The 20,170-nt window shown below is 34.6% G+C and overlaps 1 protein-coding gene across 2 annotated transcripts in view; it reads left to right on the top strand.

The window, feature by feature from the left end:
* The window catches only part of CDC73 (cell division cycle 73), a 120,713-nt gene that overhangs the window by 28,511 nt on the left and 72,032 nt on the right, over positions 1-20,170 (top strand). For both annotated transcript variants that reach the window (XM_059146949.1, XM_059146948.1), the window contains exons 9-10: positions 1,609-1,687; positions 3,540-3,604. In XM_059146949.1, the coding sequence (XP_059002932.1) occupies positions 1,609-1,687; positions 3,540-3,604 (144 nt within the window). The remainder of the gene's footprint in view (positions 1-1,608; positions 1,688-3,539; positions 3,605-20,170) is intronic.

Here is a 20,170-nt window from a genome sequence, read left to right as displayed (position 1 = left end):
TCAGAAGTTGTGTAAAGTAAGTAACAGACCTATTTACTCATTGTTGCTTGGGAGAATCATTACCATTGTTAGAGATATGAATGTTACAGTCCATTTTGGAGCTTTTTTGAAATCATTGGTATCTGTGACTTCCTGGTAAATGTGTTTCTCCTCATCTCATAGATCATTGGTTCTTTCATGGTACTTTAGTTTCAGCCATTTGGAGAGTTGACTGCCTCACTCATTTGAGTTGCCACTTAGGACCCCTCCAAAGTAAATTTCATGTATGACATATAGCCTATATTTAAACTCAAACGTGTCCTCCAGTTTTGTTGAAAATCCTTCCAGCTAGTTTCATAGGATCCAACAAAGGTAATAAATATAAATAAAATTGTTTTTATGTTATATAGTGTTCCTTTTAAAGTATATTAAAATTTGGAAGAGTGCTAATACACTCTTTGCAAGATCTAGTAGTTTTGCTTGTTCATAAAATCATTGGTATTTAATTAAGAGGTAGGGGACTTTTATTGGTATTTAGGTTAATACTTTGAGTTGACTTCCCAGCAAGGACTTAAGTAACTACTATTGTCAGTCAGTGTGCTGACACAAATACAAGAGATACCTGTCCTCTTTGAGCTTAAAGTCTAGTAGGACATAGAGATGAGTAAAAAAAAAAAAAAAGTAACAAAACATATACTGTGATGGTAAAACATAGGGTGCTTATGCTTATGAATTGGTTGATTTGATAGCATTGGTAGGAAACTTATATATCGGATCTTAAAATAGTTAAACCGTTATCCTTGAGATTGAATTTTTTCTGTATTTCTGTAATCATTAAGATACATAAAAATTTTGGGCGCCTGTGTGGCTCAGTGGGTTAAGCCTCTTGCCTGTGGCTCGGGTCATGATCTTAGGGTCCTGGGATCAAGGATTGCATCGGGCTCTCTGCTCAGCAGGCAGCCTGCTTCCCTGTGGAGCTCAGTCCCAGAACCCTGAGATCTTGATCTGAGCATAAGGTAGATGCTTAACTGACTGAGCCACCTGGGCACCCCAGGCTGAATTTAGGTAAAGTATTTGTGAATTAAGTTGACATCATTATTGATATCATTGACAACTTATTCTAAGTATTTTAACAAGTAACATCTTTATTAGCTTCAGTCTTATCTTGTGCATTTATAGTGGTTTTATTGTCATAGTTGTCATATTTATTTAAGTATTAATAACAGTTTGGAGAGTAATTTTGTTAAAACACTCTAAAATATCAGTTCAGTAAGCTTTGAATTAATTTTTTTATTGTTAAAAATAATTCATAATTGGGGATTTATTATTTCATGAAGAAGTTTAGGTAATAAGAATGAAATTATTAAGCACACCTATTTTATTTCTGCAGTTTTGTGTTTTACCATGATACAAGTTTATTTGGAGTCCTTTGCTCTTGTCCCTTATGCAATAATTTTCTACCAGTAAATAATATCTTGAAAATAAATATCAAATGATTCTCCACTTTTCACTTACTGCCTAGTGTAAGGAAAAAGCCTAGAAAATAATACACTTACTGTGGTTCTTCTTCTGAGTTTTAAGTAACAATTGAAAATATTAACATGTAACTCATAATTAATTTTTCTGTAGGATCCCACATTGCGTACCAAACAGCCTATCCCAGCTGCCTACAACAGATATGACCAGGAAAGATTCAAAGGAAAAGAAGGCAAGTTACTTAATTTTATATTCCCCTTACTGTGGTGGTGATGAATGTGAGAGGTGGTATAGCTTGATGTTTACTATGGGCAGGTGTTGGCAAACTTCTGCAGGCCAAGTCTGGCCCACCACATATTATAAATAAACTTTTGCTAGAATACAGTGGTATTCATTTATGTATTATCTGTGGTTCCTTGGTGCTGTGACAGCAGTGTTGAGTTGTGACAGAGATTGCGTGGCCTGCAGAGCCATCAAATACTATCTGGTCTTTTACAGAATAAATTTGCCAACCCTTGGGGTGCCTGGGTGGCTCAGTTAGTTAAGTGTCTGACTCTTGATTTCATCTCAGGGCATAATCTCAGGGTTCTGAGATTGAGCCCCATGTTGGGCTCCACAATGGGTGTGAAGCCTGCTTGGGATTCTTCTTTCCCTCCCTCATCTCCGCCCACCCCCACCCATGCTTGATTGTGCTCTTTCTCTCTCTCTCTCAAAAAAAAAAAAGCCAACCCCTGGTTTAACTTCATGGATTCTGGATCCAGATTGCCTGTATCACAGTTACTTTTTGCGTGAATTTCAATAAATTAACTGCGTTCTGTTTTAATTTCTTTGTTGTTTCATTGCAATACCATAGTAGTGGTAGTATCTATCTTTTAGTTTCATTGTGGGGATTAGACTAGTTAATGTGTCTAGAATAGTGACTGGTATATAATAAGCTATCTATAAATATTTCCCGTTATTTAGTATTCTGCTTCTCAGAAGTTCAGACTGGAAATTCTATATATCAAATCATGTTTCTGAAGTTGCACATGTATACATTAAGAAATTGGGAAGTATTGATTTTAGTAACTATGTGAGGGCTTATTTTGGGGTAGCCTACATGGTATACTGGCTAATGCAGTGGTGAACCATTTCCATGTTATTGTGGTGGTTAGTGAAGTGGTACTAATGTCATTGTAATTTCTCTTGGGATCTTCATTTATTTTGATTTGTGGGAAAAAATGAGATAGAAGCAACTGGAAGTTTAACTTCTCCATTTAAATTTCATTAAAATTTCATATTGCTTCTGTGCTTTGTGTGCTGACTTCATTTACTGGTTAAAGGCATGTCCTGTGAAGACATGCTGTAGAAATACAGTGGTTCATTCTTCTATTCACTGTAGTTTTTCTTGTGGAATGAATTATGTAAAGTAGGGTTTGGCAAATTACGATCCTCTGTGGGTCAAATCAGGCCATGCCCATTTATTTACATATTTTGTTTATCTTGCTTTTCCACTGATGTGTAAAATCAGCCGTTGTGATAGAGACATACAGCTTGCAATGTGTAAAATACTTAATATATTTGTACTGATATAATATGCCTTTACAGAAAGGCATTTTTAGACTCTGTCCTGGAACCTTTATCATTATTTGCAGCATTGCTTTTATACAAATTATATATCATATACTTATGATTGTAATTTTAAAACAGAACTTTTCATAATTTAAGACCTTCTCATGATACTAGAAGCTTTTAGTGCTACTGTGAACGAGTATTAGAAGTAAATAATTTAAGGTTATAAAGTACTTTATTCAGTCTAATTTTTGATATTCCCAAAATAGCAAAACTTTTGAACGTAATTGTAGAAATAGTCTTAACCAACTTCTACAAAAGGCCTCACTGGCATGTATTGAATATATTTTTGGGACTAGTACTGCTTTTAAGGTTTTTATCTTCATAGGCATGTAATTTAATTTTCTATGAATAGTACATTTGATGCTTTGTTACATTATTAAACTGTCAGATTATAACACAGATTATTACTTTAGTTTTGTTATTGATCACAGAATGCATAAAATCTAATAGCAAGTCCCCTTTCTTTGTAGAAACGGAAGGCTTCAAAATCGACACTATGGGCACCTATCATGGAATGACACTGAAATCTGTAACGGTAAGTCACTTTAACTGCAGAGGTTCTTTTGTTCCGGGCATTTTATGTGAGTAGCAGATGTTGAAGAAAGTCTTTGTTCTCCATTATTTTCTGTTTCAGATGTTTATCTTTAATGAATAATTGTGCTGATAATCTGTAGGTTGGTTGGTTGATTTGTGGATATCCTTCTTTTGGTTTAACTGAGTTGAGTGTGTTTAAATAAAAGCTGTTTTGGTTAACTTGCAAGTAGGGTGGGTGCTCCCTGGTTAGAGTATTTAATGCGAGGGAGTAGTTGCAAGGTCCGGTTTGGACTTATTTTCCATAGTCTCTTTTATGTTTTTTAAAATGTAATGCCTTGTGCTCTTTAAGAAAACAGATTGTAATGGTTGATGTAATATTTACAAAGTGCGTACTAAACCAGAACCAGGTACTTAGAGGACTGCACTTAAAAGCCTTTGGCTCACTTTTGGCAGACTTTCTTTTATATATATATTTTTAACACAATGAAAATGATTATTTCGGATGTTCTGTTTAGGCTGTGTTTAACACAATTTTTATTTAGTCAGTGATAGATAGGACTTGGTAATGTAGAACAGGAATTCTATTAAGCTTATTTTGATTATTTATATTACAGATTATTATTATACTTGAAAATACTGTGTATATGTTTTAGAGTACCACTAAATTTTAAAGCTAATACCAGACTTACTTTGTCTTTGTTTACTAATCATCAGATCTTTGAGGACTCAGTATGACATGGAATCTTCATATATTTGCTGTGATTTCTCAGAATTAAGATATATCTTGCCATGCCTTCCAGAGCAGATAGCAAATAAACGTGAAGGATCTGATATTAAAAGTTGACCTTTTTTTTTTTCCTCCTGGACTTCAAATTGGAATTGAATATTAGATATTTTGCTAATACACTTGTTTTTTAAGTTGTCTTCAGATTTGTTCTGTGTGACTGAAATTGTATGTGAGCTCATTAATTCATTTAACAAGTACTTACTGAGCACTTGTATCAGACTCTTCTAATTGCTGGGATTATAGCTGTAAATAAGACAGACAAAGGTTCTGTAGAGAGAGTAGTCAGAGAGGCCTCTCTGAGTAGGTGACACTTGAGCACAGCAGACCTTGCAGAACCGCATTCGGTGAAAGATTGGTCATGATTGAGGCCCAGTAGAGCATAAATGAAGGCCAGTATCTCCAGTGTGTAGTGAATGAGGGGAAGGTGGTAAAAGATTAGACAGACTCATCTTATGAGATCTGCCTAGTTCTTTTGACTTCAAAATGTAGCTCATGGGTGTAAGATTAAATTTTTGGAAGATTCATTTATTGACATTTTCTTGGGAATAGAACTTACCTACTGGCCATTCCCTAAGTGAATTATCATGGAACTGCATTTGTTATCCTTAGGTAACCATCAGGGGGACTTTTTGTGGTTGTGGTCATTGTTTTAACTTTTGTCTCATCTGAAATGCCATGAAACTGGTTTCATTACCGAACTTCTGTGCAAATAGTAAGACCAGTGATAGTTTTTATAGTGATGCTTTTTACAGAACAGTTTTTCTAGAATCCAAGGACAGCTTCTTAATTAAACAGAGTGATACAGCTCTGCTTCCTCATTAGACTTTGCTTCTAAATATACTTAAAATAGAGGTGAATTTAAGCAAATTTATGGCATTTGTTTTTACAGCAATAATCACATATAGACATTGTGTGGGAATGCAACAGAAAGACTAAAAATGGTCAAATTGTTGGTACTTCCCATATTTTAATACCCCATTTGAATCTCTGTACTGTTTGTTGTTGGAGAATGCATGCAGAGGTTGACCTTGAAAGCTTTGAAGTTGTTGTGATAATTATTTCTTTTTATTTGAATCTCAAGCTTAAGCTTCCAGTGTAATGTTTTTTCCTTGTCTTTTTTCTTTTGAAATTACTAGTTTCGCCAACTTTGTCTTATTCTCGAAGGAGGATTTCTCTTATGATATCCACCCAGACACACAAAAGCAGTTAAATGTATGTTAAAGGCTTTGTTGCACTGATGTGACTTCCTTTCTAGTTTACATATGAGCACCTTTTAGGTACCACTGCTTTTCAGGGTTTTGACATGTGTAGGTGATCTACATAGTTACTAAAATTGTACCAGTCTATATTAGGATTGGTCTGTATATCTTTTAAGTTCAAGACACCAGAGTCCTGTTAGATAGAAGATTAAGTTAATCAGGTTGTGCAGATGTCTGGAAAATTTTTATGTAATTGATTTTTTGTCTTCATTTGTTATAGAGAAAAGGAGTATGTGATTTGACAGTATTTCTTAAGAGTCATGTTATTGAAATTTATGTTTATGAAGGCAATAATTTATAGAAGTTCAATATATGAATAGAAGCCCAGGTATTTTTAAAGTTACAAGTTTATATAGTTGAATCTGGTTAGCTTTTGACATAGGCCAAGAAATATAGTAACACAAGACATGGATGTTGGAGTTGCTAAAGGGCTTGGCGAAGTTGGTAGACTTTCCCCAAAATGTGTTAGTTGAGTTATATAATGTTTAAGAAATAATAAATTAAATGGATTTTTATGGTACAGGAATTTCGTCATTTCTAATATATGTACATCTAAATTGAAAAACAAGAGTATGCGCTCTTTCCCAGGATTGTTTGTCCCTTTTCTTTCTCCTTTTGAGAACACTGGAAAGAACTAGAATTGTGTAGTGAACTATCTTAGTCATTATGGGTTGGGACCAGAAACCATTTAGTATAGGGAATACCAGAATGTATTTGCGAAGATTCTTTTTGTGAAAGGAGCCATCTTTAGACTAAGAAAGTGCCACTTGACAGTACTTTTCATTGTATAGAAAAGAAGAGGAGGTGATGAAGACTTTTCTGTGTTGGCAGACAACTTATATCTGTTGTTCCACTAGAGTAGGAGTAAAAAGATAGTCACAGTGCACTCTTGTTATTTGTAAGGATTTGATAATTGAATTGAGGACTACTTCATTTTAACCTCCTAATCTAGCTTATTAATGTTCAGGTAGGAAGGTTATATACTCTAGCCCCCATCTATTCTTTTCTTAGTTCTTACTGAATATCACTGATTCTCAGTTACCTTGCTGTCTTCATTTTTGAGGAATATTTTACACTCCGAAATTGTGCAGATCAGAAACTTTCCTTTAAGATTGTTCTTTGATTTGACTCCAGTAGAATTGTAGTTTTTATAATAAGCCTTTTCTTGGGAACCATTTTCCCAATAGTAGGTACACTTGGGTAGATATTCAGAATTTACAGTAGAGGTGTAATCATCATCAACTTTCACTGTTAAATAATAACCAGAATCTCAATCTCTCAGTATAAAGTTATATTCTTAATCAGGAGTGCATTTATTAGTAACCTTCCAGTTCCCATTTTATAAAGTTTCCTTCATTCTCATTTGGTTTTTGATTAATTTGTTCATCTTTGCTTGGAGTGTTAGGGGAATGCTCTAGTAGTAGTAATGCTCTAGAGTTGTGTCTAAGAGTCCAGGCTAGCAGGAGATGGAGATTGTTAATTAAGACTTTATTACTAAACACTCTTCTTTCCTTCCCTTCTTTTCCTTTAGCAAATATTTTTTGAGTGCTTATTACAATAGTTGTGTAGATTTTAAGGGTGCCTGTGGGAAAATTTCTTCTCAGAGTTAGATGCAGCATGTCTGTTTATAAATGCTAGTGCACTGACATCATATGCCTCTCTTAGCATACTTCTGGGATTATTCATTGTGCTGATCTAAATGTGGTCCCACATATGTTTTATTAGGCATCTGCTATCATTTAAAATTTTATTTTACGCAGTAAGATTTAAAAATAAAAATATGTCACAAAAAGAGTCTGGATTTTCACCTTCTTTTGAAAAGCTGTCTGGCTTTTGGTAGCATAGTTAAGTCCTGGGTAGTCTAGTGTAGTAAGAGTCACACAGATCCAATGACTGCCTTTAGATGGGATGTTTTCTTTAGGTAGTCCATAGACATCACTGCCCTGTTGCCTTTGATAGTCTTTACTTATACAGTTGACCCTTAAACAATACTGAGGTTAGGGATACTGACACTCCCTACCCCCTGCAGACAGTTGAGATTCTGCATATAACTTTCGACTTGCCTAAACTTAACTACTAATAGCCTGTTGGTGAATGGAAGCCTTATAGGTAACATACAGCCTATTAACACATATTTTGTATGTTATATATATTATATACTGTATCTTACAATAGAGTAAACTAGGGAAAAGAAAACATTTAGAAATAAGAGGAATACATTTATGATACTGTACTACTAAAAAATCCACATATGAGTGCATTTGTGCAGCTCAAACCCATGTTGTTCAAGGGTCAATGGTACTATCTTCTTAGACCCTACTGGCCTTTTAGTTTGAAATCCCTGATCTGAATAAAGGCAGTGTTATCTTATTAAAGAGAAGGTAATCAGTTGAAAGCAGTATGTATTTAAGGGTTCAAAGTCAGTTCTGGCTTTGAATCCCAACTCTTCCATGCCACTTAATGAAGGTGAGATTATTTAACCTTTCAGTGATGGATATTGTTTTTATTTTGTAATAAAGAACTCACATCATAGTCTTATTGAGGACTGAAAGACACTATGTAAAATGCTTATTAGCACAGGAAAGATATCAAATAAATAATGGTTACTTTTATTAATGAATTTATGGTTTTATTACTTTTATTAATGAATTTTTATTTACTTATGATTTTTATTTACTTTTATTAATGAATTTATGGTTTTTATTAATAAATTTATGATTTTACACCTTAATTGTACATGTAGGCAGCTTTAGCGTCACAGGTGTATTTAATATTACATGTTTAACGATGCCTTGTTCATTCAAAGTTATGAAGAGTTTATTTAAATATTATGAAAACTTGGGGCACCTGGGTGGCTCAGTGGGTTAAAGCTTCTGCCTTCGGCTCAGGTCATGATCCCAGCGTCCTGGGATCGAGCTCCACATCGGGCTCTCTGCTCAGCACGGAGCCTGCTTCCCTTCCTTTCTCTGCCTACTTGTGATCTCTTGTCTATCAAAAAAAAAAAAAAAAAAAAACACGAAAACTCTTTTCTTCTATAGTAATGGGAATATTTTTACTGTGGCTGTGTATGTTTATCTTAGTGTTCTTTATCCTGTGAGAGAAAATTGCTGCAAAGAAGTTACATGGTGGGTAAGAACTTAGCTAGGTTAGGCTTTTCTGTCTACTTGTGGAGACCCATATATAAAAGGAAATGAGGGATGCCTGGCTGCTCAGTTGGTGGAACATGTGACTCTTGATCGCAGGGTCGTGAGTTCCAGCTCCACATCTCTGGCATAGATTTTACTTAAAAAATTTTTTTTAGATTTTTAGACATTTATTTAGATTTAAGTTATTTAATTTTATCATAAAAGTATATGGGGAGGATGGGTGAAATTGGTAAAGGGGGTTAAGAGGTACAAACTCAGTTATAAAATAAGCCACATGGGATGAAAACCATAGCATAGGAATACATTCAGTATTGTAATACATATATCATGGTGAAGTATTTCATTGTATATATAATTATCAAACCACTATTTTTTATATTGAGAGTATATGAGCTATACTTCCAATAAAATTTTTTTAAAAATCAAAGCATAATAAGTATTGGGACATGAGTATGAGGTAATAATTGTAAATAAGAATATTACTTTTATAATTCATAATTGTCTGCATTCCATATTTATATTGGTATATTATTCTGCTTAAATATTATATTGCCCTTGAAATAATTTTCAAAACTTGCTGGCTATCTTGGTATTTCAGGGAACAGGGTGGTTCTGTCCTGTGTCAGCCTGAGCAGTATAAAGGTGCATCCCCTAAACAAAACGAAATATTATTTGGTTCTGTCAGTTACTTGTTCTGTGTCTTTAGTTTTTGAAAGCTAATTTTATGCTTATTGCCTGTTGCATGATGTAATACTTAAGTATTAACATATTAATATTTTTTACAGTTTATTTCTAATATTTGCATTTTTATAGACTTTTCTAAGAGTTCATCACTTAATTAGACAATATTTTTTAACGGTACTCAAAATACCTCTCATATTCTTTTTATAGTAGTTTTGTCCTAGTGATTTTTCCAGCTTTTTTGCTTTTTTCTTTCCTTTCCTTTTTTTTTTTTTAATGTGTTCTTTATAGATTTGGGCTCTGTCTATTTACAGGGAAGATGAAGTACAAGAGTGAGCTTTTTTTAAAATTTTTTTTTTCTTTTTAAAGATTTTGTTTATTTGGCAGAGAGAGATCACAAGTAGGCAGAGAGGCAGGCACAGAGAGAGAGAGGAGGAAGCAGGCTCCCTGCCAAGCAGAGAGCCCGATGTGGGACTCGATCCTGGGACTCTGAAATCATGACCTGAGCCGAAGACAGAGGCTTAAACCACTGAGCCACCCAGGCGCCCAAGAGTGAGCTTTTTGTTATGGTTTTTTTGAGCTGTTCCTTGCAACAAATTAGACATCAGTTTTGTTCATCTGAAAAATGGTATTACAATAACTTCTCTGGCTATTTGTTTTGAGGTTTACATGTGTCTAGGCATACCTTGTTTACTTTGTTCTTTACAGTGCTGTTCGCCTGTAGCATTGAGTTATTGAGGAATATTTTTATATTAAACATAGGTAATATTTTGTGAACTTTTCATACTGAATAATACAGAAAATACCCTCCTCTCCTTTATAAAGGTAGGTAGTATTTAGACGGAACACTTATTTAGATGGGTGTATATCAGGCTTCTTGCAGTGATACTCCTTGTGGTGAGAGATATTAAAATCTAATTTTTCCTTATTATTTTGTCAACATAACCAATATATGATTCTAATTTAATTCAAGAAAAATGAATTATAAAAAATCAATAGGTGTCAGGAAATTTTAATGCATATGAAGTACATATTTATAATACTACTTTTTTGTTTTAGTTTATGTATTTTATTGAGCTTTATTGAAAATCTTTTGCACAGTGGATGTTACTTTTGTTGTAAGCCTATACAGTTAAACTCTATTAATTTAGCTTTGCATTTCTTTAAAGAGTGATTATTGGCTTATCCAAAGTGTCTTAGAGATTTTAATAGCATCTATGAGATTTCTTTAAAATTAATCTACTCACGACCATGTAGTTAATATCATAGTCACAGAACTTCTGAAACTTATTTTTGAAAGAAACAAAGTTTATGTTGGCACATATGTCAGAAGTAGTCTAGAAACTCTTGTGTAATTTTTAATAACAATGTTAATGTCACCTTTTTTCCAGTGTCTGAATATTGATCAATGTAAGAACTGGGGAAAATAGAAACCAGTTTGGAAATATAATAATGTTTGCTAACAGCATGATCAACATTTATACTATAAGATTTCATTTTGATCATATAAAATCTTTCCGTTGTAATTCCATGTGTAATGCTGTAGTTATTCATGATCCAGATGTGCACAACAACAAACTTCTTTTAAAAAAAATCTCTCTTGGACCTACTATAGTACAGCATTTTATTCCAGTTTCTCTTTACCTTCATCAGTACAACTTCAATATCTTGAACATACTTTATCACTTGCAAATTATAACTCCTCTCAAGTATATTTTTAGACTACCATTGTTTAATATAGGCATGGCTGTATTTTATATATTATGTATTTCTCTTCATTATTTGAGGGAAAAGTGCCAGTATTTAATATTTCCTTTATTTCATGACATGATTTAAATCAGTTTGTTCATATGAAAAAACCTAGTATATTTAATAACATTCTGTAATTAGATGTTTAGGTAATTCCTTGATAGGTACTTTTCTATTGGTGGTTGTTGACTGAGTTTTAGACTGCTGTATCAATTTCTAGGTCTTCATAATTTGATTTAAATGTTCAGTGAATTTCAATCTTTTGTATAAACCTTACATTCAGTCTTTATTTTCTTTGTTGTCTTAATTATATTTGTCTTAATATTCATTGCATTTCTAGTTAGTTCATCCCCTTCCCTTCCCTCTCCCCAACCCTGCCAAACCTCATTTGATCTTTAATTCTGAGTTTTGGTTTCTTTTCCAGGTCTTTTTCTTGGTGGATGTTTCTTTTAGTGTTGTTCTTCTTGTCTTTCCTGCTTCTCATGTTCCTCTGTGAGTGACTGTTCCCACATTCATTTTAAGTATCTGTTTTTTAAACTCTTACTTACTTCTGGTCTGGACAGATCTTAGTATTTAGAAGCTAAGTTCTTACTTGAAATTTCAGAATGGTGCTTTGCTGTGAATAAGTTGAAGACATTCATTTGAAATGCTAAGGAAGTAAAGTTTTTTTTTTAAGATTTTTATTTTTTACTTCATTGGAGATAAAAGGCATACCATAGAACTCAGGTAATTATTTCACTATTGAAGCTGTCATATTTTATGTTGTCATTAAAAAAAATTTGCTCTTTGTATTTAGATTTAATAGTTATTTTGAAATCAAGTCAATTTAATATTTTACAAATTTTAAGTCAGAAATAACTGATTTAGTATTATCTACAGTGAATTCTGGACACTATCCATCTAATGATTTACCATCCTAAATTCAATAGATGCTTCAGTCTTTCAGTGTCTTTTTGTCTTATACATGTGTTGCTGTAAACATTCTGGAATTGAATTCCTCATATATTTTAATATATAAAATTTGAGAACTAAAATTAAGCAATTCTTTGACCTTTCAGAAGAATTTGAACTCTGTTATATAGAAGGCTTTTGTTTTTTTAAAATATTTTTTATTAAAGATTTTTTTAGGCACATGTGCATGAGTGGGGGGAGAGGCAGAGGAATAGGGAGAAGCAGGGAGCCCGATGTGCTTGATCCCCGGGCTCTAGGATAGTGACCCTAGCTGAAGACAAACACTTAACCAGCTGAGCCATCTAGGTGCCCCTATAGAAGGCTTTTAGTTTTCATTATTAAAAAAAAAAAAAAATTCAGCTTCTGATATGATTAAAATATAATTTTATCTTAAAACGTTATACAAAATATTTAAGTGTCCTTAGGAATTGAGTTTTAACATAGAACTACATCTTTTTTTTGAAGATTTTTATTTATTTGACAGAGAGAGAGCACAAGTAGAGGGAGCAGCAGGCAGAGGGAGAGAGGGAGAAGCAGGCCCCCCTGCTCAACAGGGAACCGGATGTGGGGCTTGATCCCACGACCCTGAGTTCATGACCTGAGCTGAAGGCAGATGCCTAATGGACTGAGCCACCCGGGCACCCCTAGAACTACATCTTAATAACCAGCCATTCTGATAGTAAATTTGTGGGTACATTGTAATTCATCAAGAACTTGGGTATATATTGTCACATTTTTCCCCCTATAAAAGTTAAACAGGAAAAATAAACATCTACAATTCAGTTAGATAAATTACAGAACTATTCCTTTTCTTTCTTTTTTTTTTTTTTAATTTTATTTATTTACTTGACAGACAGAGATCACAAGCAGGCAGAGAGGCAGGCGGTGGTGGGGGGGAAAGCAGGCTCCCTGCTGAGCAAAGAGCCCCATATGGGACTCCATCTCAGGACCTTCGATCATGACCTGAGCCACAGGCAGAGGCTTTAACTCCCTGAGCCACCCAGGTGCCCCAGAACTATTTTCAGTAATAGGAGAGTGAAAATAGTTTTCTCTTACACACATAAATGACTATCCCCCCATATAATCTGCCCCCTCATAAATGCATAAATAATTATGATAAAAATGTGCTTGAGGTCTTTGTTGGTACGCTTAAACTAAGTATGCTAACATTTGTGTTTGGTCTACAGTGAAAAACTGCTATTTTTATTTAGGCTATTATTATTATTATTTTTTAATGCTGTATTGATTTTTGGTGCTTACCTATAAAAAAGTAAGCAAGTCATCTTTTACCCTGCAATAGAAGTTTCTGTTTTGCTTTGTAATTTTAGGTTAAATTCATTGAACAATTATCAAGTCTGTAGAGAAAGCTAATTTCGAAAATCACTCTGTTTGTTATCTGAGCTGAATTCTTAGAAACTATTGTGAAATTGGTTTTAATGAGTGTAGAGAAATGTAGAGTTAGATATGAACAAAAGTAATTAATGTAAAGGAATTTGTATGGTTTAAGAGTGTTTTCATTATTGTCTTACATTTTCTAGTTTGTAATGATTTAAAAGGCTTAAATGTAATGATTAAAATCAAGGGTTGGCAGACATTTTCTGCAAAGGGCCAGATAGTATATATTTCAAACTTAAGGGTGATAAGCAAAATCAGAGATTATAGGTAGGTGCTTACATAACAGGAGATAAATACAATCTTCACAAATTTTCAGTGACAAATATAATAATAATAAATGAGTAAAATTTTGTGTAATACTGATCTGATGAGAGGGATGGAATTTATTTTGGTGACAGGATGACTTTTTGTGGTTCAAAGTTGGTGTTCTGTATCACCAAAATTGATTGTAAATGTTCTGTAAATCTGTAAGCCTGGTCTAATGAAATTTTATGTATTTTGTTTCTGATATGTATTTTGTCTCTGAAAAACTGTGTTTTCATACAGATAGAGACTGATAAGTGCTTATATCAGCACATGAGCATGTGATACTAACTGAGCATATCTGTCACTTGGAATGTGTTTCTGGAATTTTGTTAGATTATTTTCTTTATATTTGCTTTTTTATCATCTCATTTTGGATTTATTGTTATCAATTGAAGGGTAGGTGGAAGTTCCAAACTTGTAGTTAAAATTTTAATGTTGCTGTATGGACAAATATGGGACACAAACTTCTGTCTTTTGCATTCGTGCCATCAGTATTTACTGTGTGCCTGCCATATGCTGGGGAGTAGTATAGGTTATGGGGATGCAGTGCAGTGATAAATGGAGGAGGAACGAACAAATAAAAGAGCAGTGATACATGCTTTTTAGAAAATTAAAATAGGATGAAATGATAAAACTGCATTCTTGCTGTGTGCCACTCACCGGTGCTAAATTATGAGAGGTTTTCGTCTCAAGTATGTAACTGCAATGGTGCGGAGGCAAAGTTACAGTATATGAGCGAATATGATTACATTCCAATAACTGTGAAACTTCCTTTATGGATACTGAAATTTGAATTTTGTGATTTTTACGTGTCGAGAAATAGTATTATTGGGGCGCCTGGGTGGCTTAGTGGGTTAATAAGCCTCTGCTTTCGGCTCAGGTCATGATCTCAGGGTGCTAGGATTGAGCCCTGCATAGGGTTCTCTGCTCAGCAGCGAGCCTGCTTCCCCCCACCCTCTCTGCCTGCCTCGCTGCCTACTTGTGATCTCTGTCTGTCAAATAAATAAGCAAAATCTTAAAGAAAAAAATGTATATATTAATTTGATTTTTTTTTCTCTCCATCTTAAAAAAATGTAAAAACCAGTTATGGCCCATGGGACATACAAAAATAAAGAAGGGTCTGGATTTGATCTACTAGGCTATAGATTGTTAACTTTAGGCTTAATTTTTTTTTTCTTTTGCTTGTAATTTATTGTCCCAGTTCTGGAGGCCAGAAATCTGAAATCAAGGTGTCAGCAGGGCCATGCTCCCTCAGAACCCTTTAAGGGAATCCATCCTTGCCTTAAGTTAAATTTTCATGAACTGATGTAGAAGGTAGAAATGAATTTTATACTGAATCCAGCAGTCAATACTTGAGTTGAATTTTATGGGTTGAGGAATTGGTATTTAAATGAATTTTAGGAAGTATGCTATTTTAAACACACACATAACTAGTATAGTCATTAAGTAAGAACACTAACTTTTAATGTTAAATGTGTAAGAGAGGAGGCATTTGTTTTGCATACTGGCTATTGCTTGTGTAGTGTAGTTAAAACTATTATTTCTTTTTGTCTTAGGATATAAAAGAATATTAAATGAAAATTGTTGGGCTTGGGTTTTAGACTAAGAGCAATGAGAAAATTATAAATTTCCTACTAAAGAAATTAAAATTTTATCAGTCTTTAAGTCTTTAAGGAATTTTTTATTGCTTAAAGCCAAATAAAATGGATTTTTGGTTTGTTTGTTTGTTTGTTTTTTAAGAAAACTCATAATAAAAGAATGTATCGAATTTTGTTAACACATTCTCCTGGTGTGTGAGAATGTGATATTTGGGGAACAAAGATAATCTTTTTTGATCTGACAGCCAGACTGAGAAAACACTTCTGCAGAAACAGAAGAGCAGTTGATGAGTCTGTTGAGTGAGGAGAGCAGAACAGAGTAAATGGCATGGATAAGAAGAGAGGATTAGCAAGCTCACCTTCCTGCAGACTGCAGAGCGCCCTTAGTGTTCCTCCGTTAAATATGCTAAGCTCAAGAGCTGTGTATAGCCTATTCCAGTTACAAAAACGGAAAGGGTTCTTTTTCAATTAGTCATTATTTGGCATCCTGGGAACCATTTTGTATAGTCCAGGTGCCTAACTACAGCATTCCCCTACCCTGATCCAGATTTTTTGCTTTCTAGCAGTCATGAAGATTCCAGTGATCTGGCACTGCATTGGTAGTTAGTAAAGAAGCACAAATTACCTAGCTACCCTCATTTTTCTCCTACCCTGTTCTTTCAAATGTCAGGTTCTCCTAAGTGTGAAGCCTAAATGTCATTAGGACTTTTTAACTTAAGACTGTAACTTACTATTTTTTTTTTTTTTAAACCAGCACTAATTCCAATGCTAAGATGTGCTAGTTTGATCGGAGACTAATTTTCTAGGACCAGGCAGCTGATAATAATGGCAAGTTTGTTTTTTTCTTTGAAATGAGCACTGTTAGACAAAGGAGTGCATACTCATAAGATACGAATGGTGCCAAAGCTGTTGTTAATAATGCTGCTGTCTTGCCTGAACATCGTGGGGGAAAATCCTAGTTAGCTCGCACCCTCAAGTCAGATGACCTAGGTAGTCTGGGATATTAGTCTGATAGACTGAAGAAAAGGGCATCTTTCTTTTATTTATTCTTCAGATAACAGTGCTTCTTTGTAAATTTTTTTTTCACTCTGGGGACTTCTTTTTTGCAAAGCAATCAGTGAATCCCCCCGCCCAATTGTAAAAAATTATAAACATAAATATAATTAGAGAAAATAGAATATGTTTTTTTCTATCTGCCCATCACACAGATTTCTGTAATTATTTTTAAACCACTCTTCATATGTTCCACATCTCCTTTTTCCTGAAGTAGTATAAGGCAAAACCCAGACACTGTTCCTGCATACTTTGTACTTCTAAAAAAATACTAAATTCAGTGGCCCTCTTAGCACAGTGGGCAGCGCGTCAGTCTCATAAAAAAATACTAAATTCTTTTTACTTAGACACAGAGACATTATTGTGCATTACCAAAGAAAAAAACTTATCCTCTTTCACCCATTTCATTTTCCATTTTCTTTGAAAAAATTTTTTTTGTAGATGATTCATTGGAAATAGGGCCCAAACAAGTACCAAAAGTTGCATTTGGTTGTAAGGAATAGTAGGTGTTTTTGTTTTCCTGTACATTAGAGGTAATAGTCTTTTTTTTGGTGCATGGACCCATTTGTTGGACTGGTAAATCCTGGGAGCCTATATAAGTCTTTTCTCTGGGTAACAGATATTTTTTAAGATTTTATTTATTTATTTGAGACATAGTGAAACACTAGTAGGGGGAGGAGCAGAGGGAGAGGGATAAGTAGACTTCACACTGAGCACGGGGCCCTATGTGGGGTTTGAGCTCACTACCTTGAAATCATGACCTGAGCTGAAATCACGAGTTGGAAGCTTAACCAACTGAGCCATTCAGGTGCCCCTGAATAATATTTTAATGCATAAAATAAAATACATAAAATAAAGATGTCCAATTGTATTGAAAGAAAATTGTCAAGAGACTTTAAAAATACAAATTTATGGCATAGTAATTTGGGCTTCTCTACTAATGCATTATATAAAAAGATCTAGTGACAAATCTAATAAATGCCAGAATTTTGAAGTATGAGGAGTGTACACAATATTTCAAGATATCTGTAACAGTTGTAATGTGATATCAAATCACCTGATTTCTTTTGGTGACAGAGTCATGCCAGTGTTAATATGACTGAGGTTTAAGGGTATGTTAATTTCTGTTAGAGGTTGTTGAAAATAAAATTGTAATTTTATTTTTGCCCCTTCCAGATTAAGGACCCACAACCCCCTGCCCTACAGTAAAAATTTTAAGAAAGGTCCTGGCTGCAATTGTTTTATTGTTTATTTTCTGTTTTTCTGCAAAATTGTCAACTTTTTCAAAACTCCTGGCCTTTGTCTTTGCAGTTCTGTTTTTCTCAATCATTCTTCCTTTTCTCTTTATAAGACTGGATCCTCATAATTCAGATCTTAGTGCAAAGGTCACTTTCTCAGGAAAACTTCCAGGTTTTTTCTGGTAATCCTGTTTTGTTTATCTCGACAATTTTCATTGAATATGAGGATTTAAAGGTAGGAACCACATCTTTCTTGCTGTCTAGTGTAGTTCTGAGATCAGAGTATCTGGCAGAGTTGTTGCTTGAAAAGTATTTGTTAAACTAATGAATGTTTCCTAAGCTCATATTATACATTGTATTTTTAGTTAACTTTCCATTCTTTCATATGTGTACAGAGTAGTACTTAAAATTCATTATTGTCATTAATGATTTTGTAATATGTTGGCCCTCACTTCCACTTCACAGTCCTTTTATATATTTCTTGACAGCCCTTCATTGTGTCTTCCTTGGTCAGTCAGGATCTCATACAGTGTTTTTTTTCTCTCTGTAAACATGGCATCATTATCTCCTCTGTGCCAGGCTGAGAATTTTAGGCATCATCCTTGCCACCTGTCCCCCCCTCCCCCCAATATCTAGACATCGTGCAGGCCTGTTGACTTACTTCCTAACATCTCTGGAATTCTTTTTCTCCTTATCATTGCCGTGCTGTGCTCCAAATTATTTTTATATCTTCCTAGGATTGTGCAGTAGTCTCACAGTTGTTCTGCTGTACATATATGTCTCTTCAGTATTTTCTTCACATCGTAGCCAGAGTGCTTCAGAAACGGTTAAGATAGAGGCCATTAGGAGCACCCACTGGTGGCTCAGTGGGTTAAAGCCTCTGCCTTTGGCTCAGGTCATGATCTCAGGGTCCTGGGATTGAGACCTGCATCAGGCTCTCTGCTCAGCAGGGAGCCTGCTTCCTCCTCTCTCTCTCTCTCTCTCTCTCTCTCTGCGCCTGCCTCTCTACCTACTTGTGATCTCTGTCTGTCAAATTAAATAAATAAAATCTTAAAAAAAAAAAAAGAGGCCATTAGACATGAAGTAGCCTCAGCTTTTTTTCTTTTTTCTAAATATTGCTGTATTTTCTATGGATTTTTTTTTTACTCTTAGGATGAAAAAACCGTAATTATTCTTTTTTTTCTTAATTGGCATATAATGTATTATTAGCCCCGGGGGTACAGGTCTGTGGCCAGGTTTACACACTTCACAGCTCTCATCATAGCACATACCCTCCCCAATCTCCATAACCCCACCACCCTCTCTCAAACCCCCTTCCCTCAGCAACCCTCGGTTTGTTTTGTGAGATTAAGAGTCTCTTATGGTTTGTCTCCCTCCTGATCCCATCTTGTTAAAAACCTTACTTCTTAATATGTGCTGTGTCTTAATGTGGTTTTACCTGTTTCCTCCGCCCCCAACCCCTACTCCTCCTTTTTTAACCTTTCTAGCATCAGTTCTTAATCTTTCTCTTTATTTTTGTCTTTGTTTTTTCGGTCCTTAGGGCCATTGTTCCTGTTGTTCCTTCTGTGAATTGTTCCCTCTTTGCCTGATTAACATCTAATATTTCTTAGACATTAGCTTTAACATTTCCTCACAGAAGGCTCTCTGACCCTGCATAACACATAGTAAGTCAGATCCCCTGTTATATACTTGTGAAGCATTGTGCATTTTTCCTGAATGACAGGTACACAGTTGTCCTTCCTTTTTTTTTCTTTTAAGATTATATTTATTTATTTGAGAGAGAGAGAGTGAGAAAGAGCATGAGAGACGAGAAGGTCAGAGGGAGAAGCAGATTCCTCATGGAGCTTGGGAGCCCGATGCGGGACACAATCCTGGTACTCCGGGATCGTGACCTGAGGCCAAGGCAGTTGCCTAACCAACTGAGCCACTCGGGTGCCCTGTCCTTTCATTTTTATGAAGATTTGTTAAATGGATATTTTTCTGTCAAAGGAGTCTTACCTCAACAACTTAATGATTATTTTTGTCCATTGTTGTATCTATAGCTTATGAGTCAATGCCTAGGCTATCAAATAAATTAAACAGACTTACAGATGTTTTTTCAACCCTAAAGAGGACTGGACTTGAGAATTTTATTAGCCTAATGTTGGAATTCTAGAATATAATATGGTTAGACTGGTCTGTTTGGGAAATAATGCCCAGCAGTTTCATTTGTTTTGAATTTATTATTGAGAAAAGTTAAACCTCGCTTTTGATCTTCTTAGGCATCATAATCCCTGGTTAGAAATGCAGTGATATGAAGTCCTTTAAAACATGTGGCTTTTGATAAGCTTGATCATCAGCACTTTCACCATGGCGTCTCTGTTTATGATTAAGTTTTGATAGGCAGTTTGTAAATCCATTCTGT

The sequence above is a fragment of the Mustela lutreola genome, chromosome 14 (assembly GCF_030435805.1).
Source record: "Mustela lutreola isolate mMusLut2 chromosome 14, mMusLut2.pri, whole genome shotgun sequence".
In the NCBI taxonomy this organism is placed as follows: domain Eukaryota; kingdom Metazoa; phylum Chordata; class Mammalia; order Carnivora; family Mustelidae; genus Mustela; species Mustela lutreola.
Note: the sequence above shows the minus strand (reverse complement) of the source record. Positions and strands in the feature narration are given on the sequence as shown.